Here is a 22,225-nt window from a genome sequence, read left to right as displayed (position 1 = left end):
TTAAGTACGTGGTTTGTTTTTTTGACTTGTGTTCGTCTTAATGGCTTTTCTTTATCTTTGTTTTTTCCTTTATCATATGGACATGAGAATCGACTTCTTTTTACTCATCCTGTTAATTAGGAAAAAATCAGAACCCTAACAGCCTGAGCTTACAGCATTCACTAATATAAACTATCAATCGTCTGTTTTTCACAATCAGAAATACACCTCTTTCCCTTTTCTTCCCCTGCCCTTCCCACCACCCCACAGAAGAGCAGAAGAGACAGCTCTTGAGGGTGTGGTTATCATGAGATAATTGCAACCCTGAGGGACTGGAGACACTTGGGTGCATTTCATACCTTGTAGCTGTCCAAGGATGAGATTTTCACACGAAGGCTCCACCCCTCTGTATATTATTTTTTATTGCATAAATCAGTCTATGTGCTTAGGGATCATTTATCATTTCCCTGATATTCACCAGGGTACAAACAGTACCATTCTAGTTCCATTTAACCTCCTCATTTCCATCCCTTTCTCCTGCTCAAAAAAGAAAAATTGGCAAGATGCTAAAATTATATAATAGCGGTTCTGTATTTTCATGCAGAAATCATACATTGCCCTAAAACCCTTCACCCTCCAGTACTCTTTGTACTTCTGAGAACATGATATATGGCTGAGTAGTGCACTTAGCAGCCATGACTTCATTTAAATCCTTCAGTTTTTGAGGAAGGGATTACTGCCTAGAACATAAACAGTATTAAAAATACATATTTTCAGATGCAATTCCAGTGAACCTCAGCTTAAATTTGTGTGTGGAGAAAGCACTCTTGCAACACGGGAGGTGTTAAAATCTACAGAAACATGAAACACATGCGAATTTTTTTTAATTTTTACCAATTATAGTATTCTCCATTAACATTGTATATTTACACTGTCACCCTTCCCTGCTCAGCTTCTTTAGAATATACCAGTCATGCAGAACTGAAAATTAACTAACATTTCCAAACTCCCAAATGACTCTTTTGCAATTTCCTTTGCTTCTCTGACTAATAGAGAACACCAATACGTCTATCCCCGTATTTTTGCAGTTACTGACAAAACTTGGTGTATCCCAGGTGAGGATGTTCAGCGCCCCAAGGCAGCTTGGGGTCAGTGCTCTGGAAATTAGCTAAAACTACTGCAGCAGTGAGACTTAGTGTTCTTAGCTTATGTCAGTGTTGTGTGGGATTGTGGATCTTAACTTGCGTTATTTTTTCATCCAGCCATACTTCACAGCTATTCAGTACATCTCCCTTATGGACAATCACCTCTCATAATGACCTGTGCAGTAGGACTATTTCAGTGGCATGTACAAGTTCTAAAGGTTCCCTCATTTCGTATGTGCATTTGCTGGCAAGTTAGTGTTCAGTAGCCTTAGCCTTCATTTGGTCTTGGGTTCAGTGCAGTATAATAAAACATATGAGTTGAACTTGATTTTTTTTCTGCCCAGTTATCAGGTTCTGGAAACGCAATTTCCTTAGTTTTGACTAAATTTGTGTGAATACTACTAGCTTGGAAGGACATGGAAGTTGAGTGTGCCGTGTTAAAGAGACTTGCAGGCATTTACAGAAAACACGTTTGAAAAGGAAGATGAAAGAAGATGAAAAAAATCGTGAGATGGATTTTCCTATTTCCTTCCCCATTTATCTCTCTGTGAGATAAATGCACCCTGTTGGCATTAGCTTGTGATCCTGTCATTTCTTGACTGAGATATCCATGAGTCACTCAGAAAAGAAAAGCATGATTGAAAAGTGCTAATTGAAATAAAATATTTGCATACAATAGAGACATAGCATCTGCCTGAGCTATACAATTTTTTTAGCAAAATATAGCCATACACAATTTTATAGACCTCACTGTTTATGAAAGTTGATGTTTCCACTGATTATGGCCGGTGATTTCTTCACTACATTTTGACAGCTTGCTCTTGTCTTCCATATTGCCTTTCCAACTTGCTTCATCCCGAGGCTGCAAAGTTCACTTTGAAATATGTTGGAGCTTTTTATATGGCAATCAAGACTTTTTCAAAGCTGCTCTGAGGGAGAATTTGTTGGCACATTGAATACCACATTGTAATACAGACAAGTAGGAATATTGTCATGCATGTGTCAATCTAGTCTCTTTTCCAGCACCACGAGAGGTGAAAATCTCAATGTTCTCTGAGGGCATAGTTAGGTGGACTGAAATAAGATAGGACTGGTTTATAAAGGCAAGAGGGGAAACTCCCAAACTTCTTGGGTTTATGCTATTAGTTGTCTGTCATGTCCCTGTTTCCTGAACTGTTTAACTTAATGTTCAAGTGAAAGGCAGCTGTTATTCCTCTTCTTTTTCTCTGTATCAGAACCCAAGAGATGGGTGAAAAAACGAGGCTGAGGTTAGTGTTGTGGATTACAGTACACAAATCAATTACAATGATCATCTTCGATTTATGATTACCATGCCTCATGAGTGTCAAAGCAGAAATATGCCTTTTAAAATTAATGCCTATACATGATTTTCTAAGAATTATGATGGAGAGGCTTTAGTATGGAATAATAAAAATAATAAAATAAAGGCAAATGAGGATGCCAGTGGCAAATCTGGCTGATTTATTTTCTGAGAGTAGCATCATGCTTGTTCAGAAAAGGGAAAAATGGTGACAAACTTTAACCAGCAAGCCTCATCCCTTGAAGCTCTCTGTCCCTTCGCCTTTTCAGCTACTCCCCATGTATCTGTCAAGGCGCATGATTTTTTCTGATTCATGCCACACATTTTTAGCTAGCCACCCACATCCTTGTGAGGCCAATAACATGATTAAATAGAACATTTTATGAGGGGGGTGTTCTTTAAATTCAAAGTGCTCACTTTCACGCAGAAAACAATCGAGTTCTAACTTAAAGGATACAATTAAAGAGATGTAAGGTTCCTGGTTTCCTAAGTATAACCACATTGAAATCTCAGTGATAACAGTGGTGATAGCAGTACATTGCACTTTCGTTGCTTCCTGCACAGCACAGAGAATTAGTGCTGTCTGTTTTTAGGGATTCAGTGATTACTATCCCCATCTTGCCTGAAAAGGGAAAGTTAAAATTAGGTGTTACTACAGTGAAAATATTGAAAGCTGTTTCAACAGGTTTATTACATCATTTCCAACAAAGCCATCATCAGCTACTGTATTGCTGGATGTTATTAATACTCTGATTTTAAAATTAGTCATATGGAATGCCTGTGCATGTGTCAAAGGTGAGGGTATTGGTGCTCAGGTACTAGGGTTCCCTCTCTTGGCATTTTAAGGCTTTTCTTTGGGGGAAGGAAGAGGGGTTGGTTGGTTGTAACTTTAGCAGATTAAACCATAAGGGGTGGATTTTTTTCATGGCAAGCGTAGACTTGAGACTATTATATTTATTGTAAAAGATATTTTAAAATGTCAACTGTTTTCAAGAACAAGTAAAGGGAAAAGAGCACTGTTGGTTTTGTGAAAAAGAGAGCGATTTTGAAATGTGGCCCTTTTTCAGGGCAGGGCCTTAAAATTTGAGAGAAGGTGACCTTTATGCATGGAAAGGAAAGGCATTGCTTTTCCCTGTTCAAAAAATAAAATTGGAAAAAAAAAAGAAAAGTGACTATTTCTTGACATACCTGTTCATTTTCCCAGTCATTCCTACTGGAATATTGGAGCAGAAACTTGGAAGAGGGCAACTGTAGGAGCTTGTCTTTTGTCAGTACATACACATCCATCCAAATTTGGCCCATGCAACAAGTCACTAAAATTTAATTTTTGATGTACCTTCAATAAAAATAAGAGTCTCACAAGTCAATTACACAGAGGTTTGAGGTATGCTGAGCTTTTTCTAGCTAAGGAGAGGTTTTCATCACTGTTGCAGTCTTTGATTGCTCTATGGCAAACCAGAAAGTAGAGCTAGGACCATGCAGGTATAACATTTTGAGGAACTGCAAGTGTACTGGTAAGTAGCCATGGCAAAGGAAGGCAGACTTTGGACTTAATATGGAGAGTGATTGGAGCAAGAGTCAGTCTGAAGTAATGACGCTTATCTTTGGTTTAGAAGAGGTATCTTTGTAGTAGTTTTCTCCAAGAGCAGTATCTTTGTGAAGAACACGACTTCATTATTTAACGGATAAACTGCGTGCATAAGTGGAGGCAGATGTCATTTGCTTGCTGGTAAGGAGTACCTTGCATCGCCTTTGCCACACTGAAGCAGGCTTTTGACTCTGAGCTCTCAATGCCCCTGGGTACTTCAGGGCCTCGTTGGATATCAGTGAAGAGTGTCCCCTACCTGGCTGTGCCCAAGACACATTGCCTAAAGCCATGATTTTTTCTGTGCATGCAGTCATGTGGTTATTTCCTCAAAACTTCATGTTATCATTTGCCTCTCTGGAGGCCCAGCTCAGCCACAACCAGAGCACTACAAGGTAGCGAGCTGGAACCTGTAGTCAGAGCTGAGGTAACTCTCCACTCTTAGGCTATGATGGATGAATTGATTTGATTTTAGAGTAGTTCACAGTAAATGAGAGCTAAGTTGCATTATGTTGCATTTGCTGTGTTTTAAGAGTACTCCCAGATACTTTTACTTCAGCTCCACAGAAATGGTAACTTACATTGTAATGACTTGACTGTATGTCTGCAGCCTTAGCTTTAAAATCAAGTAGATGAGTGCACATGTATGGGCAGCCCGTCTAATTGGGTTTGTGGTCCGATTGCTATCAATACAAGCACGTTCACCTAATGCATTTTTCTTGCAGTATCCCTGTGAAGCAGGGAAGCTCTATCAACACTCAATTAGCTGTGAGGAAGGAGAGAGCAAATAAGCCTTTCTTTTAGGGAGAAGGAGAAAATGCTTTTCATTTTAGAGAATAAAAATTGCAGAAATTCCCATAGAGTGAGAAGTGAAAGCTTTTGTTAAAGGTTACAGGAACTATTTTTTATATATAGTATCTGTCAGATCTCTGTAGATGCTTCACTCGGAGTGTGTCCAGCTTGTTCAGAATGTCTTATAGGACCTAACCAACATTCAGTGTTTTTTCTCTTTTTTTATTACAATAGTTATACTACATCAGTTACTATGTAGATTTAGCACAGAAAGACAAACCCCAAAGAGTGGACAATGTAACTTGGAGAACTGAGCAGAAAATTGTCAGTAAAGAACATTTGGGGTGGGGAAAAACAAACCAAAAAATTGTTTTTGCTTTCAGTTTTCTAACACGTTTTAAATTTGTAATTACTTGAATTTGAAAAATTCGAGAAATGATTTTACAAAGTTTCTTCATTTTTTTTGGTGCATCTTACTTCTAGGTCAAATGCCTTTATAAGAAAAATAGTCCATATTCAAATCTGCCTGGAATCTATATATGTTTATATATATTTGAATATAATTTTTAAATTTAAATTTATTTTTTTAATTTATTTTTAATAGTTTTAAATACTATGTAGTTTAATTTAAAAATTACTTTGTCTTGGAGAGACATGCATTTTTGCTATTTTGGGGGTACCTCGGAAACAGCTGTTTGGACTAAGCTTTCTAAAACAAGGTCATTTGGCATGAGGAATTGCAGTCAAGGAAGTAATTTTCATAAGTGATAAATAATAAATGCTGAAAATATGTAATTTTCCTCTTGTTGAAAAGGTAAGACTTCTGGCAAGACCCATAAACCTTGTGAGGTTTTTCCTTATGCAGCAGCGAGAGTCAAGGGAGTCAGGCCACACTGTAATTTGTAAACCCTTGGGGTAATTCTAGCTTCTAGGCAATACGGCATTCATATCAGCATTCGAGGGGGTCCATTGGATTGCCTTATGTTTTGCAGTCTTGTTGGCCAGGAAGAAAAAGAGAGAAGAGACTGGAAGTTTGTTGCCAACAAAGCTGTGCCTATGTCAGATCGTTGCTTTAATTCCGTATCTCTCTGTCTTGCCATCCTTTGGAAGTCTGTCAAAATCATAAAGCAGATAGGGGCTGAGGGTTTGTTGTTTTTTGTGGCTTTTTTTTTTGTTTTTTTTTTTTTTCTGCTTGCAGTGATGTTTTAGCACTTCTGTGTAGAGCATCATTCTAAATGTTTAAGAGCATTAAGGGAGCAAGGATGGAAGATTTTAAAAAGCATAAGAAGTTTTATATATATATATATATGTGTGTGTGTGTGTGTGTATAGTATATATTTGTATGTATTAATATTATACCTAGTTGTAGTATTGGGGGTTATTTTAAAATAGCCTGTAGGTTTTGAATTCATTTCTTTATATGTGAAAGTGAATAAAAAATGATGCTATTTCTTCCAAAGTGACTGCATTCCCCTCACGCATTTTATTCATATCTCCCTATTCACTTGGCACATATAAAGCAAAATGAATTGGCTATCTTTTTACATCTCCCTTTGAAAGTTCTCTAGTGACTTTGAAAGTTGCCCCTTTTTGTCCTTCTGTTGAATAGTGCTTAAAGCCTCTGGCACAGCTGGACTTCAGTATGTATGAAAACTTTCAGGGTATTATAATGTCACTAATCATTGAAGTTACAAAATTTCAAACATCCATGCCCATCTTGACTTGCTGCATGCTTTTTGTGTTTTAAAAGTTGGATAAATATGTATATTGTTAAAACTATCCCTGAAAAAAAGTGCTTAAAAGGAATAAAGAATCAACACTTCTTTTTTAAAAGCTTCTTTTCTAATCTCTGTAATTCAAAACTAAAGACTTTGAACAGTGGGTTGAAGATTGTTCTGCAAGATAAATTCCTTGCATCACATAACCCTGACAACTCCCCAGTTCCGTCAAATTAATAACAAATGGGTGAGAAGATAAGCAAAACTAATGGGGAGGTTACATTTTTGCGACAAAGGTTTATGGCCATACTGAATCTCATGTTCTGTGATATTCCTCCTCCTCCCCCTCCTCCACCTTGGTATTTTATTACTATCAGATCTGAGCATTCCTGTATATAAAGCTCTTCTGTGGAGGAGATATAATGACTGTTGGACTGTGTGCCTCCTAAAAGTTGCTGCAAACAGCTCTCCACTCCCCCAGGAGAAACTGCTGTTTTTCTGCAGGACCAGGCCTTATTCTTGCACACTGAATAATTTCACATCCACTTTCTACTCACTGGATAATGTTACAAATCTGAAACACACTGCTGTAATCTTAGTTTTATTAGAATTATGGAATACTTTAGGTCGGAAGGGACTTCTGAATGTCATCTGAACCAACTCTTTCCACAGAGCAGGGCCAGCTTACAGCAAGTGGCTCAAGGCCATGCCCAGTTGAATTTTGAGCATCTACAAGGATGGAGAGTCCACGACCTCTCTGGGCAACCTGTTCTAGTGTTTGGCCACTCTTGTTGTGAAAAGATTTTTCCTACCATCTATTTGTAATTTTTCCTGTAGCAACTTGTGTCCATTGCCTTTTGATTTCCCTCTGGGGAAAATCTCTCCCTTTCTTTCAATCCAGTGTCTTAAATTCTCTAAATCCACTCAATTATCTAGTCAATAAGTAGAAGAACAATTTACAAATTACATCTGCTCAGAGATCTGTTCTAAAACATGCCTTTCAGTCAATAGTCCAGTGGCCGGGACAACTGTGCAGAATGTGGGAGCCTTTGTTTTATTAAAATAGACCTCAAAGGTGATGTATATTCCAGTTATGGATTGTGGCATCAAAACTTAAACACAACAGGTAACTGGTGATTGCTGTATACTTTTTTGGTCAGGCATCTACCGGTATGGCACTTTAAAGGCCAGAGTGACCTTGTGAGCTAGATTTACAATCGCACCTGCAGTTTGCCATGAAACTCTTAGGAGCCCCACTTGTTATAGAAATTGAGTAATACATTCAGCTATCAACCGCTATTAGTTTCATTTAAAAAAAAATCTCGGAGTGTTTTTCTGTGCTTGCTCTCTGCTTTGGATTGATTTTTTTCTTTTTTTCACAACAGACTACGTAGTAGTTTCTGATCGTGAGAAGAAAAAAAAGGAAAACTATTTTGATGCTGCCAATGCATTTCTCTTTAAAGATTATTTCAGAAAGTTAGCATGAAGAACATGAATTTAATCAGGAAGAGAGTTCTAAAGAAAACTTGTCCAAGCCAAACCATCAGAGGTTGCCATATGGACATGCACTGTGGAGCGTGTTAAGAGCCTGTCGCTAAAATCCTAAACTGTTTCAACTGCACAGAGAAAAGCTGCTGCCCACCTGCCTGAGCTCCTTTCGCTCTAAACTGTGCTGCAGGGTAGTGCAACTGCAAGACAGCTGGGGACTTCAGACAGTGTAGCAGCACTCCTGTTGCATATCATCTGGGCTATAGCAGTTTAACATATCTGTTCAAGAAATTTTTTCATGCTCATGAAGCTGACAGGTGGTAGTTGCTTTGGGATTCTGTGGTGCCTGTCCCTTTGGGACAAAATGAAAGATGATGCATGTCTTTACTGTTGTTATCCTGAATAATTTTTTTTTCAGACTTAGAAGCCCACTTTTGTTGTGAGGCTTCTGCTTCCGCCTGCCACCTTTTCCCTCCCCACATTCCCCAGATCAAGTGATCTGCACTTGCTTGGGGAAATGAACAGTGGGCAGTCGTAAGTGGACTGAACTCTGCGTCACCCCTCATTTCTGCTTTTTTGAAGGGTGCAAAAGCGGGTATGTGTTTGGGGCGATGAACAGGTTTACATTTGAGCTTCCGCTTTTTATGCATAAGCAAAACCACTCTGGGGTTACTTGTGTAAGACTGACCTGGTCCCTAAAGCATAGTCTGCTGTAGTTTATAACAGGTTATAGAAAACAAAGACCAAGAAGGATCATTAAAGAACACTAAACAGTAAATAGCTTATTTTCTTACTTTGATTTGGGTCTTCTCACTCAGGGATGAATGTGAAATACTGGCCCACTGATGTCAAAACCAAACTTATAGCAACTTCAAGCAGGCTCGCAGGTCGCTCAGTTCACAGTATGATGTAGCTGCAGTGGAGCTGCGTTACTGAGACCTCGAACATCAGTAATGGCAGAAAGGCTGGTCTTTTACCAGTTGCACTGCTTATTCTTTTGCTTCACAGGTAACTTTAAAATCACAGTTATCCAGATCTGAGATTTAATTAAAAAAAAAAAAAAGAGAGAGAGACAAAGAATCCTTGTTTGCCAGGACGATATGAATTGATGAATAAATGTTGATAACTGTTGTTACCAGTTCTTACTTCAGGCTCTCTTGCTGCAGCAATATTGCGAATGTGTCTTGGGGAAGATGCATTTTAGGAAAAAATGTTGTTGTACTTGTAAAACCTTTTCCTTGATAATTCTCTGTTTGTAATCATGTTGCCAGATCACTCTAATTCTGTACGGACCACTTTAATTTTATTTTTTGTTTTGTTTTGTTAATGAGAGAACAGGGAAAGAAGTAGGGAAGAAGATAGATCTGCAAAAAGGCACGTTCCTTTTATCCAAAAATTCAGTCATTATTCTTTTCAGTACATTTCTGTTTAGCTAAGTTGCATAGGGCTTTAATATATCAAGAATGTAATTTTACAATAAGCAATGCAGAGCTATTGAATTGAATATTTTTCTGTATAACAAAAATATATAGTTTGGGGGTTTTGGTATCTTCCAAATACTCAGCTACTTCTTTTGTTGCGTGAGGGGGCAATGAGTTAAGTGTTCATTATGATTTAAGGGGTTGGGAGAGAGGGGAGAGAAATTGTCATATTCTTCTAGAGGTTACCTGAAGTTTTAGTAGGTATATAGGTTCTCGCCTCCCTGCCTTCCTCCCCCCCCCAAAAAAAAAATTCTTTAGATTTCTTAAAATCCCTATGATTTTTTTTTCAGTGTGTTAGGACTTCATAGGAATGTTTGGCCCATATTCTGCATTAGATTTAGCAACTGGAATGTTATGCTTTAAATGCCGGTTCCTAAGGGTTGAACAGTTTGTTTATTGAGATGCTATAAGTGATCCCAGTGGTTTTAATTGGCAGTGGAAGGCACACTGAATATTCAAAGCAAACAGAATTGATTTTAAAGAATACAAAAACATAACCGCTGTGAAACTTATGAGACATAAAACATTTTTGAGCAGTTTTCCCTTCTTCGTGATTTTCTTCTCAGGTGTAAATTTTCTCAAAGCTTTGAGAGACCTGATTAGTATTTTTTACTCTGATAAATCTAAAGAAATCTACTGTAAATTTTTCAAGAGTACAAGGATCCTTAATTTGATATTATAATTAGGTTAGCCACCTCTGCTTTTACAGTGAAAGAATAGTAACTTACACTTTAATCATCCTATTTTCTCCTGAGGCTTCACTAGCCTTCCAAAAATCCCACATTCTGAAGCTGAGAAAGCTGTAGAAAGGAGATGAAATTTCAATCATTATTTATATTCCTTAGGTAGAGCATTAGAGCATATTCCTCTAATACACATAATTTTCAGTAGGAAGCTAACCTGTTTTGGTAGGATGGTTACAGCCCATCCTTTTGATTGTTCTAAATAACAAAATAGAAAAGAAGTATCTCACACAGTCACACCTATTTGTGTGCCCATTTGGTATTTATTTTCAGAATATTGGCCATTGCTGATGACCCTGTGGTCATAAGCAAGCATTATTAAGTCTATGGGCTTGTATATAGTACTCCTAGACATGATAGGAATGTGTTCTTGTGGAAGGTAAAAGCCCCATATGTTTTCATTTAGATAGCTTTCAGTAAGCTTTTAAATCTTGTTAAAGACCTTGCTAAGCTTGGTTTTGAACAATCAATTGGGAAACACAATATTTAAAACATCACTCTGTTAAATTTGAATCTCGTGTAGGGACTGAATCTGGCAATTAGAAAGAAATGGGAAAAAAGAGTTTGAATTCAAAATAAAGAATATATATAGTTCTCAACGCTCTTTGTCATCCTTCGAGTTGTGTGATACGATGTGGGCTAGTGTATTCCTATTTGTCATGTGATACCAGGAACTTTTTTAATGAATGAATCTATGCTTTTCTCAAATATTTTATCAAGCTATGGATAAGTCTTGCTGTGGAAATTTACCCTTACCTAAGAATGCATTTGAAACTTAGCACAACAGGGCTAGCAGTGAAATCCATATGAGCTGATGATACTTATTATATGAAACTCCTTCATACTCAAGAAGTCTAGTTCCATTTTAATATGCTTTGAGACAATTCTGCAAGGTGTTCAGGGCCTGAAAACTTGGAACTGAAGTATTTTTAACCAAGGATTGAAATATCTCCCTATTGATGTGTCCACTTTTAACAATACACTGTTATCTTTACTTTTGAACGGCGCAAATAGACACATCTTAAGACACAAAATAACATGCGCTAGGAAAGGGGAATAATGTGGTAATGGTAACTGAGCACTTTTCCCTGCTCTGTCCTACTTCATTGATAAATATCTAATCTACCTGGTATTGCTATTTTATAAAAGTCTTTTACATTGTTAACTTTGAATTAGAATCAAATTAAAATCTAATGTGGAGTTTGACATGCTAGCTGTTACTGCTGCTACAAAGCGTCGTAAGAGAGTCCTGCGTTTTTGGTGTTGGATGTTTTAGTGGATGAAACATTTTTCATTTTTGTGACTGCCGTTCTAGTCTAGCCTGTTGTCCTAAATGAAATGAGTTTAGTGGTCTGAGTGCTGTCCCTGGTGAACAACAGGCCACGTTAGAAAAACAGCAAGCACACACAAAGCTGTCAGCTTCTGCTCTGGAGACATGCAGACCCGGGCAAACATGGAGGCAGAATTACCTCACACCCCAGGGAGTGATTTTTCTAGGTGAAGATTGAGGTCATTCATGAGGCAATAGGGAAAAGCGTATCTTGTGAAACTGGTCTGTGCATCAGCCACTGCGACAAGTCCCTGGTGTTGCTACTGCGGCCTCATTGTTCACTTTGGTAAGAGACTTTATAATCTGGGATCTCTGGAAAGGTAATTTTTCTCATTTAAGATCAGCTGAGATACATGTACAATTAATTTGTGTAGCAGAATATGCCAGCAAAGATTTACGTTTGCGGAGATGTTATTGACAAGTTACTTGTTGGAAACAATACCTTTATATGGGTGAATTCCTGTTTCTGCTACAATTAGTGTTTTGTCTTTTCTTAGAGAGCTGCGATGTCACTGTGAGGGCGCTAGTCATATGGTAAATATACTAATTTGCGTTCATTAGTGCACTGTCGACAGTATCACCTTTTCATTAAGATGTTTTCCCAAGGGTTACTGTAACATCGAAGCTGAGAGGCCTTGAGTGGCTGTCGTTTTTGTGGCAAGTGGCTTAAAACAGAAAACGTTCAGCGCTCCTCAGTAGAGCAGTGCTGTATTTCAGCTAGGTCATGCCAGGTTAATAAGCAAAGTGTCAGGTTTCTTTTTTCTTGTTGGGTAAAAAAAAATAGTCAAATTTGTTTTAATTCGTACCTTTAGCTATTTTCGTTCAATACTATGTGAGAACATTTTTATTTTGGAGTACAGTAATACCATTTAGATAATTTCATACTTGTGTCAAATTAACTAGAAGTGCAGATTAAAATTAATCTAATTATTTTGATTTCATCTGCTGTGTAAATAAGCCTCAAACCTCTAGCGATTATTGAGTGGAGAGAGTAGTTTAACAGGAGAAATGAATTTGGGGTTATCTGTCTGAATCTGCAGAAAGCCTGAAAAAATACCTGACAAGTGTCAAGTTTCCCCTTGATTTCACTGTGATAGCTCAACTGCCCAGCCATAGTCATTTACTTTGCATGCCATTAGTAGTCACCCTACCACTGAAGACTGAAGAGGGAGAGGATCACAGATTTGCACTGTCTGCTTTTGGTAGTGTCTCACTAACTTCTGGCCTCGGTCATACAAAGAGGCTGTGACATTGCCATCGCTGTAGAGGTTGTTCCTGAAAGCTGTCAAACATCAGTCAGCGGTGACACAGGGACATTCTTCCTGGGGTGACACATTCTTCCTCGGGCCAAGGCGGTGCAGGAGAGCACTCTGAAGGTCCATTGCCACTTCCTTTTTGTGATTTTGGCACTAAAACCAGGGAACGTTTTTTTTCCCCAAAACTGGCATGCTGAACCAAAATACTGTGATGGAAAGAGGACCTAGAATGGAAGAGGAATGTGTTTCAGGGCTGGTCACCAGCACGAGGAGATTTTTAGGAGTGCAGGAGCTCTGCTGGCTCCTCCAAACTCCGAGCCCGTAATCTCAGAGCAACCATTGTGAATGCACTTCTAAGCTTTTCTCCTGCTGGCAGACTGGGGCAGTCACAACACATCTCATACCTTCAGCTTACTTTTTCCAGTTTTTTATTTTCCTTCTGTAACTGTGAGGACTAGAATTAATGTATTCTGATAGACTTCACTGCAGGCTGAAACATCACTTTGTGGTGTATGCCACAGTCAAGCCCTCCATAAAGATAACTGAGAAACACTGGAACAGAGAAAGGGGAGCCTTGCCCCAGAAGTGCACATGAGCCTATTATCAGATTTTGTAGAATATGTCAACTGGAGGAGATGTCAGCTTTTTTTTGGTTACCTCCATGATTTCACCGTCTCCCTACCGTGTGTACAAAAGTCAGAGCTCTAATACTCCTTAGCCATATGGGTTTGGGAGTTAATTGATAGCAGCTATTTCCACTCTTCTCTTCCATTTGAGGTATATTTAAATTACTAGACTTTAGACTTTGTTTAGTGTTTTTTTAATTGTTTATGTAAGCATGCTATCTGTCTATCCTATATTTTAAAATATATTTTGGCCATTTTTTACCGTATTCAAAGGTATCAAAGATATTAAGCCCAAGCAAATGTTATGAAAATTGGCGGCTGTGGGGATGGGAGAGAGGCCGATAATGCTCCCACTGCGCAGAGGCTTACCCCTTACCTCACATAGGAAAATAGTTCTGAGAGGGGGATTCATGGGACACCATACGTTGGGTTCTGCTATTTATGGAACTACTTGTTTATTTTTAGAAATCCTTTGAGGGTACTTTTGTTAATCGAGCATCTAGTCCATCCAAAAGTGTCTAGATGGTTTCATGACACGTGATTTATTACTTTGTTTTGGTTTTACATGATCACTACATTTTCTGGTGCCTTTAGTAAATCAGTGTTTTTCTATTTCTTCTTCTACCCCTCCTCCCCAAGATTTCTTTTGACTTAGCAGAATATACTGCTGATGTTGATGGGGTTGGCACTTTACGGCTCCTGGATGCTATTAAAACCTGTGGCCTTATCAACTCCGTGAAGTTCTACCAAGCCTCCACCAGTGAACTTTTTGGAAAAGTGCAAGAAATCCCACAGAAGGAGACCACCCCTTTTTACCCAAGATCGCCTTATGGTAAGCATTGCCGGTGTGTATGTCAGTGTCTGTATGTCTGTTTTCCTTGCTCATGTCTCAGGGCTGAAGTCATCTGGGTGTGAGATGAGAATGATGATAGGACTAAAGTGACTAGACATGTTGAGAGGCATACCTTTATGAATTACTATATAAAAAGTATTTGCTGCCATTGCCTGGGGATTGGAAATTACCATCTCACTTCACAAGACTGCGTTCATTCAGATCAGAAGTGGAGAGCTCTTGTAAAGAGGAGGGGGAAGGGTGGCTCTTCCTTCACAAAGGATTGTAAGATAGCACTGAAGTGATAAGGTTTAATATCTTTTTGTTCCCTAAATGAAAATCTCCCAAAAGCTCACTTCTTCCTTCATGAACTCACATTAAATTCAAAACACTCATTAAAGCAATGTGCAGGGAAGACTTTGGTGATAAAGTTTCAAATCAATTTGAGTGTTAAGGCACCAGATTTTCACTTTTATTCCTCCAAAGTCATTTTTTTTATTAGCAGGGGTCACCACAGTGGCGTATTTCACATGCTCTGGCTCTGTTAATTGTATTGTAAAAGAAAAAGTGCTGTGCTTGAATGTGTATAAGAAAACAAGTGAGAGAGTGCTTTAACACTTCCTGACTGGTTCTGAGGTTGTACAGAAAAGGAGTGTTTTTCCATTCAGCTGCTCTTTATTGAGCTGGATATTTTTTCCATGTGAAACATGACGCATTTAGGGAGTTAATCAAATTCTAATGCACGCTTATTGAAAGGTAGACACCACCCTGCATGTGTGAGAGAGGTGCATATATGTCTCTGTCTGAGGACTGTGTACAAGTGGATTGGATATACATAACACTTTAAAATCATTTTTTTGTAGGAGCAGCAAAACTGTATGCCTACTGGATTGTGGTGAACTTCAGGGAGGCCTACAATCTTTTTGCTGTGAACGGCATTCTCTTCAATCATGAAAGTCCCAGGAGAGGTTAGAAAATCAATGTAAAGCTGTTCCCAATTTTGTGTACATCTGACAGGAAAAATGAAAGAACGCATCACAAGTTTCATTTAAGCTTGCCAGAATTCTGTAGCAAGGGTATCTGACACGTTGCCCGCTACTGTGGTCAGCCCTAAAATTTTAAAATGACATTTTAAAAGGAAGTTTTCTAAACATTTAGGTGGGCACGATAGATGCAATTTGAGACATGACAGGTATTCAAGATTTTTATTTGCATATAAATGTTGAATTAAGAGGCAGATGTAATAGACCCTCTAAATTCAGAAGACAATGAATGCAGTCTGGTGTAGTTTGGAAGTTTGTAGATTGTGACCCCGACCTTCTGACAAGATGGCTTTCAACACATGGCTTTAAAATGCTTTTCTGTTTAGCCCATAAAAACAATGCAACTTAAATTCCACTTAATCATCCCTTTTCCTCCTGCAGTACTTTCTGAAAAATTAATACTTAAGTTTGAGTAAGAGTCCACAGTTGATTAAAAGTCTTTTATACAATGACAGGTTTCCTCTGCCCTGAAAATACTGGGATTTTATGAAAACGCTCTAAAATTGAACTTTAAATTAACACAGAAAACTGGATTCTTAGCCTTTTATTTTGGTCTGTCTATAAATGAAAAATAAATTTGATTTTTACAGGAATGCAATTATGTAAATTAGAGCCTTGTGCAAAATATAATAATTTTAATCATACATACAAATATATAATGGACCATAATAGTAACTGTCAAAGAAAAGAAAAGTAAAGAAAAGAAAGCAAAAGAGAAGAAAGGAGTTGATATCAATACGGTTTAAGTAGTGATTTAAGTCTTTGGGAGTCACAGCTGTGAAACTTGGTAGTACTTTGGGTAGGCAGCATTTATATTAAATGGTGCATCAAATCCTTGGTGGTAGAAGCTGGTGTAACACTTTTATTGGAGCAGATGACAGTAGAAGTTGAAGATTACAAGAGAATTAAATTCATTAATTTTTTTCATTTAGAAACCTTAATACTTTGCTGTCTTTTACACAGCTCACTAGTATATTCTGTGTGCACCATATGATCTGATGTGCAAACAGCTCTGTCTACTTTGAGTTATAATGATGCAATTAAAACAGTGTGACCAACATAAAAAGAGGGAAAATGCAAGGACAAATATTAGCCTGGCATAGTTTCTAGTAATAATAAAGAACTGTAGCGTGAGTTAGAAATTATATGAATGCATTTACTGTTCGTGATGCTTTTCTATAGGCTTGCGCCATTTTGGAGCGGAAGAACTTCAGTGCTCCTTGCTATTTTGATCCTGTAGGCTCCTCTGACATTTGTTACAGCTTTGATACTGCTGTGACAGAGCTTCTGATCCTAAGTCTCTTTCCAACACATTTAATGTCCCTGTAGAGAAGCCAAGTCTGTGATTTGAAGTCTCAGGCTTTGCTTTTAGTTGTGTGTATGTGCTGAGGTGGGGATCAAGCCACTCTTGCTATGGACAGGATCCTTGTCTCAGGAATAGTTTCAGTTGGCTCCATTAGCCTTAGCAAGAATACAAGAAATGAAAGCAACTGTAACCGCAGCCTGGTGCCATTTGCCTAGTGTTTTAACGTGTGAATGTCTGAAAAAAAACCTGCTGATAGAACTCTTAGAAAATATGGTTTTCGTGCCTTTCAGGCTTATAGGGGAAAGGTTTTTGTTGAACCTGTTTTCTCCTTGGGATAATATAAGGAAAAATCAAAGAGAAATAACAGAATACTCATTTTTCTCTTCAGCTCCATAGTTTTAGTTTGGGAAGGAACACAAGTAGTTAATCTCATGTAGCCTGTATAATAATAGGCAAGACTACTCAGAGTTCATAAGGGTAAAAAATGCTTAAGTCTAATATGAGAAGTTTCCTATTTCCTGAAATTACCAAGACTTGCGAGAAGTCCTGGCTTTGAGAAGCATGTTTGATTCTCTACTTTTATCTTACTCTTTTGCTCTATAACAGAAATACAGTAACAGAAGTAGTTTTTAAGATGTGACAGTGTACTGCAAATTTGAACATTAAGCTCTCTGTGTGGGCTTGTGTTTAACTCTGATGTTTCATGTTCTGACAGCCCCAGTGACTTTAAAAAAACACCGATGATAAATTCCAGGTTGGTTGAACCCACTGTCTGAGCCTTACATCTTAACTTGGGAATAGTGCAGCATTATCAAATTGCACGAGTACTTGGGCCCATGCTCAAGAAATGCATGTGTATTTAATAAGAGAGAATATTATCTGAAGTCTCATATGGAGTATAATAAGTGGTTATTTTGGACTAAATGTAATATTTATATATTTATTTACATATTTATTTACTTTGAGCCTTTTTGTAGTACTTTCTATTTTTTTCTATTATATATTACCTATTGTCTCTCATTCTTAAATAATCACTTTTTGATCAATATAAGTTTTTCTGCTCACACAGATCAATATGGCTGAATATTCACTGAAGTGATATGGTCATGTTGATTTATGCCAGCTGAAAATCTGGCATAGTATTTCAAGTAATGGTCTGGTAATGAAAGATAAGTTATCATAATTTGCTTACTTTGGGGAGAGGGCCAGTATCAGCAACATACCTTGCTAAAGCTGGTTTCTTCAGTTACTTTTATCACTTTTTATCCAGGTACAGCTCAGCTGTTTCCCAATTTATGATAAGGCCAAAGGAGAAAGGCATCTTCCATTATTGAATTTTATTTATTATCAAAGTATGATGCTACCTGAAAAGCAGAATGTGCTCTGCAGTGGTAGACAGCTACAAGTTGGCCTTTTTAAAAAAAATAAAAATAAAAATAAAGCCACATCCAAAAAGCAGGGAAGTGTACACTAGTCACTAGTACAAAGTCGATTATCTCTCTGCAACAGTCTTGTGCAGCCAGATAATGTAGTGTGCCATAATATAGTGTGTCTTTACTAGAAGGTGTTGAAGAGCTAGTTCGAAAGTCCTGACCTGCCAAGGTCCAGTGAGTGATCTTGTGCAGAAAGCTAGCTGGACATGTGATATTAGCATTTTTAGATTTTCTTTTTTTTTTAGGTGACGTGACTGTGGGAAAGAACATAAGAAGCAAACTCTTTTTTCAAACATTGATAAAATAAGTAATGTGTGAAAGAATACCAGAATGATGAATGGCTAATACGTTTTTTCTTTTGTGAGCACTTACTGTCCTTGCAAGACAATATTATGGGAAGCTGGTGCCTAGAGAGTTCCTATTGGTGGTTGAATGTGGCTCCCAGTATTACCAATGTGGGAATGTCTGCCCTATAGCAATTTTGGAAAGGTATTTCAGTTCGATTAGATGACAGTTTTGACAGTGGAAAAGTGAGGCAATTAGCAAGTCTAGTTTTCAGGAAAGCTGGGGCTTGATCCAAGCCTTTTTGACACCCTTGGAAAGATTCCTGGTTTTTTGTTGGGCTCTGGATCTCACTGATATCTTTTTTTCTGAGTAAGAAAACAAACTACTTGTTGACAATGTCATTTGTTTCTTCCCAGACAAGCCCTTACTTTTTTCTCCTTAGAAGCATAAGAAGTTTTCTCAGATTAAGAGATGATGTCTGATGTCTGAGATCAACTCTCCGATTTGGTTAACCACTTCATTGCTTGCCTCATCTGATCTTTATCTACCAAGATGTACAAACATGTACAGCACGTTTTCTGACACAATGCAACGGAAGTTTTGTTTGTTTTTTTCTGTTAGTTTTTTTTCCTGAGTAATAGATGCTTTGTCTCCACACATGACATCACTGTGTAGATCATTCAGTGGGGAATTTTTATTTGCTGATACCAACTCTGGTAAAGCAATTGTCATCAGAGCATTGCCGTATAGCCAGAGGGAAAGGATACAACTGCTCAATTCTGTACTCTCTCTCTCAGCCAGGAAGGAAATGGCTAGGTGTTAGATTGCAGGCTGAAGGTTGTCAGAGTACAAGTAGTAAGAGTAAAATGTAAAGAAATCATGATTAGAAGAGAATGGGGCGTGCTCTTTGGTTTTACTGTACGTCTGGATCACTGTTTTGCCAGGAGCAAGGGGGTAAGGGGTTCCACCATTAGCTGTAAATATGTTTCAATGTCTTTTGAATTCATGTATTTTGTTGTTCCTTTTTTTTCTTCTGACAAATTTTCAGTCTCCCTTTTTTCTTTTTCATAGAGGTAGCAGTAGCAGATGGTGACATCTGCTAGGAACTTTAACAAAAAATCCCTACAATGTGACAGCTGTTCTTCTGCATCTCCTATAAAGAAAGGTAGCCAACATCTGCCACATTTCCCTTTCTCATTTCTTTGGTTGAGGAAACTAATTGCTAGTCTCCTTACATACGTTCTGTGTGAGAGGAGCTGATCAACCTAATACCATTGGAAATACTAGGGGCTTGTGCCAGTGCTATTTTGTAATTTTAGGCCTATGAGGGATGTGAGAGTATAAAATTTGCCAGGCAGGGCTGTGTACCTTTCATTTAATACCAAGTTTCCCAACCCACAAGTATATCTGAATAGCAAAAGTCAGCAGGGTGTTGTGTCTTGCTGACTCCTTGCTGGATGAGAAAAATGCGAGCTGGTTAGTATTGTCAGGGATCATCTGCCTAGCATATTGAAAACTTGATGGCAAGGTACCATGGCCAATGTAAAAGGAGTTACTAAGTCAGTTGTGTGCTCTGGAGCAGCCAAGATCATTTCATGCTTTTTAATTTGCATGTTTGAACAGAGAAAGCATGCAGTGTCCTGAAGACATACATTCTTACTGGCTTTTTCTCCCTGCTGTGAGACTGATCCTGCTAAGTGATCCATGCAGGTGTTTTCTTTATCTATACATGCAGTCAAATGTCAGTGGGGATAAATACAGGCATTAGGGTCTACTTGTACAGATGGATTTGCAGGAATATTGACTGTAGTAATAGGAGAACTGCATCAGTTCTTTTACCTAGGTACATGCGATTTTCTATGAATACGATCTGACCTTACGAAATAAGTAAATTTGGTGAATTCTTCTGATGTTGAGCCTGATACTGACTAACTGCATAGTACTAATTAGCGCACATCACAATATAAGAAGGAGATTTTTGTGTCTGTGCACACAGACACAAATGTCTATGTCTAATTTATATGTTGCTAATAATTCATCTTAATCTTCAGTTCCAGTATCACTTTTCTAGGACTGGCCAATACTTATGTATGAAGGCAATGCAGTCATGCCAAAATATGAGTGCACTTGCCTTCTGTGAGACTCTGTTTTAAAAGCAGCACCAGACCTCTGAAATAAGAACTAAATTCTAACAACACTTCTGCATGTGTTTCGCTTTGGGCATACACCTGGTCCAGGTCGGTGCCAGGGAACTTGTCACATATGGGAAATAAGTAATCACATAAATGAACTGAACCAGGATCTAATTTTGTTTCTTGAGTGAGTCACTGATAAAGGAAGGTGTTGTGTTGAACAGTCTAATTACTGAAATCCTTTTGATTCTATCTTTGCAACAACACTTTGTGGGAACCCTTCTGATCTCTTAAATTTTTTGTTTTTCTTTTCAATCTTGAAGTAGCCCTGACTCTATACTTATGTATCTGATATATTTTTGTGGGGCCTATCACCAGTTTATCTAAATAGTTATGGATATAGTTAAGTAATTTCTTGCCTGTGGGTTTAGATTTTTGGAACAGCTGCATTCGCAACCCAGATCTCTCCTTGAGCAAATTATTATCTTATCAGATGCATCTTCTTGTCATTAAATCATGTGCTCCCTTATGGCTTAGTCCATGTTGAGAAGAAAGTAGATTACAGTTTCTGCTATTTCCCATGATTGATTTTGACTTTTTTTTTTACTTTAAAAAAAAATCAAAGGACCAGCACAGCTTACAAAATGTTAAATCCACTAAGTTTAGAAAACCTTGCCATGTAGTTCTTAACATTTCTTGAGTTACATTAGCAGATGTCAGTGTTACATTTTCTTAAACTGAGAGTTTGCAAACTTTTTTTCATTGCCCTTACTGGATCATTAGGGGTGAGTAAAAGAAATGGTCTGGATACAGGGTGATTCTCTCAGGCTCCAGTAACTGATGAGTAGGAGACTATGCATGAATGATGCTCCCCAGTCTGCTGCTGCCCCAGACCACGGTTCCATTGGAATTCACCCTGAGCTGCTGCACGTGAGATGTTTTCTGAAGGAAACCAATTCGGCTGGCAGATAACACCTTATCTTAAATGCACGGTTAAGTCATGGCCCAGGTGTACTCAGAGCCTAGGACAAGAGAGCACGCTGCAGGGCTCCTTTTCACCAGACATGGCGACTCAGCCATGGTCAGCCACTTCTCTATTTGTTGTTTTTGTCACTTCATTTCTTTGCCATTGTTCTTGCAGTTGCATCTGCCCAATTATTTTGTTCTTTTGTGACTTGCTCACATCTTCTCCTGCATGTTTTCCTCAAATTTAAATAATGTCATTGTCTTTATGAAGTACAGTCAGGGACAAGAAAGGAAAAAATCACACAGAGCAAAGGTCTCATTATTGCAAGAAATATGTTGCACAAATGAATCTAGTTTACATCGTTCATATTCCATAAGTAATAAATATTTAATATTTTTTCATTGTTATTGTAGTAATTATTTTCTAAACTTTTGATATCATTAATAAAGACTATGTCTTGCTATGTTTGTTAGCATAAGTCCTCTTGAATATGTGCATTTCTGTTCTGCCTTCTTCCTAGTGTATAAGCCAGTATCAGTGATGTCAGGTTTCCCTGAGGAGTGTGAAATTAGAATTTGCTCACTGCTTCGCATCTTCAGAGTGCCGTGTATCACTGCAGAGCAGTTACTAAGAACGTGAGACTTGTGGACCAGATTCTGCAGCACTTATGATTTTGGGTGGCTTTTGTTTGGGCATCTTCTACCAGATGGAGAAACTTGAAAGCGAGGTCATACACACAGCTTGTATGCATACAATATTGACT

At 38.1% G+C, this 22,225-nt stretch overlaps 1 protein-coding gene across 5 annotated transcripts in view; it reads left to right on the top strand.

The window, feature by feature from the left end:
- Positions 1 to 22,225, top strand: part of GMDS (GDP-mannose 4,6-dehydratase) — a 433,675-nt gene that overhangs the window by 157,580 nt on the left and 253,870 nt on the right. For all 5 annotated transcript variants that reach the window (XM_026114911.2, XM_064507108.1, XM_026114912.2 and 2 more), the window contains exons 5-6: positions 14,104 to 14,296; positions 15,160 to 15,264. In XM_026114911.2, the coding sequence (XP_025970696.2) occupies positions 14,104 to 14,296; positions 15,160 to 15,264 (298 nt within the window). The remainder of the gene's footprint in view (positions 1 to 14,103; positions 14,297 to 15,159; positions 15,265 to 22,225) is intronic.

Source organism: Dromaius novaehollandiae, chromosome 2 (genome assembly GCF_036370855.1).
Source record: "Dromaius novaehollandiae isolate bDroNov1 chromosome 2, bDroNov1.hap1, whole genome shotgun sequence".
NCBI lineage: Eukaryota > Metazoa > Chordata > Aves > Casuariiformes > Dromaiidae > Dromaius > Dromaius novaehollandiae.
Note: the sequence above shows the minus strand (reverse complement) of the source record. Positions and strands in the feature narration are given on the sequence as shown.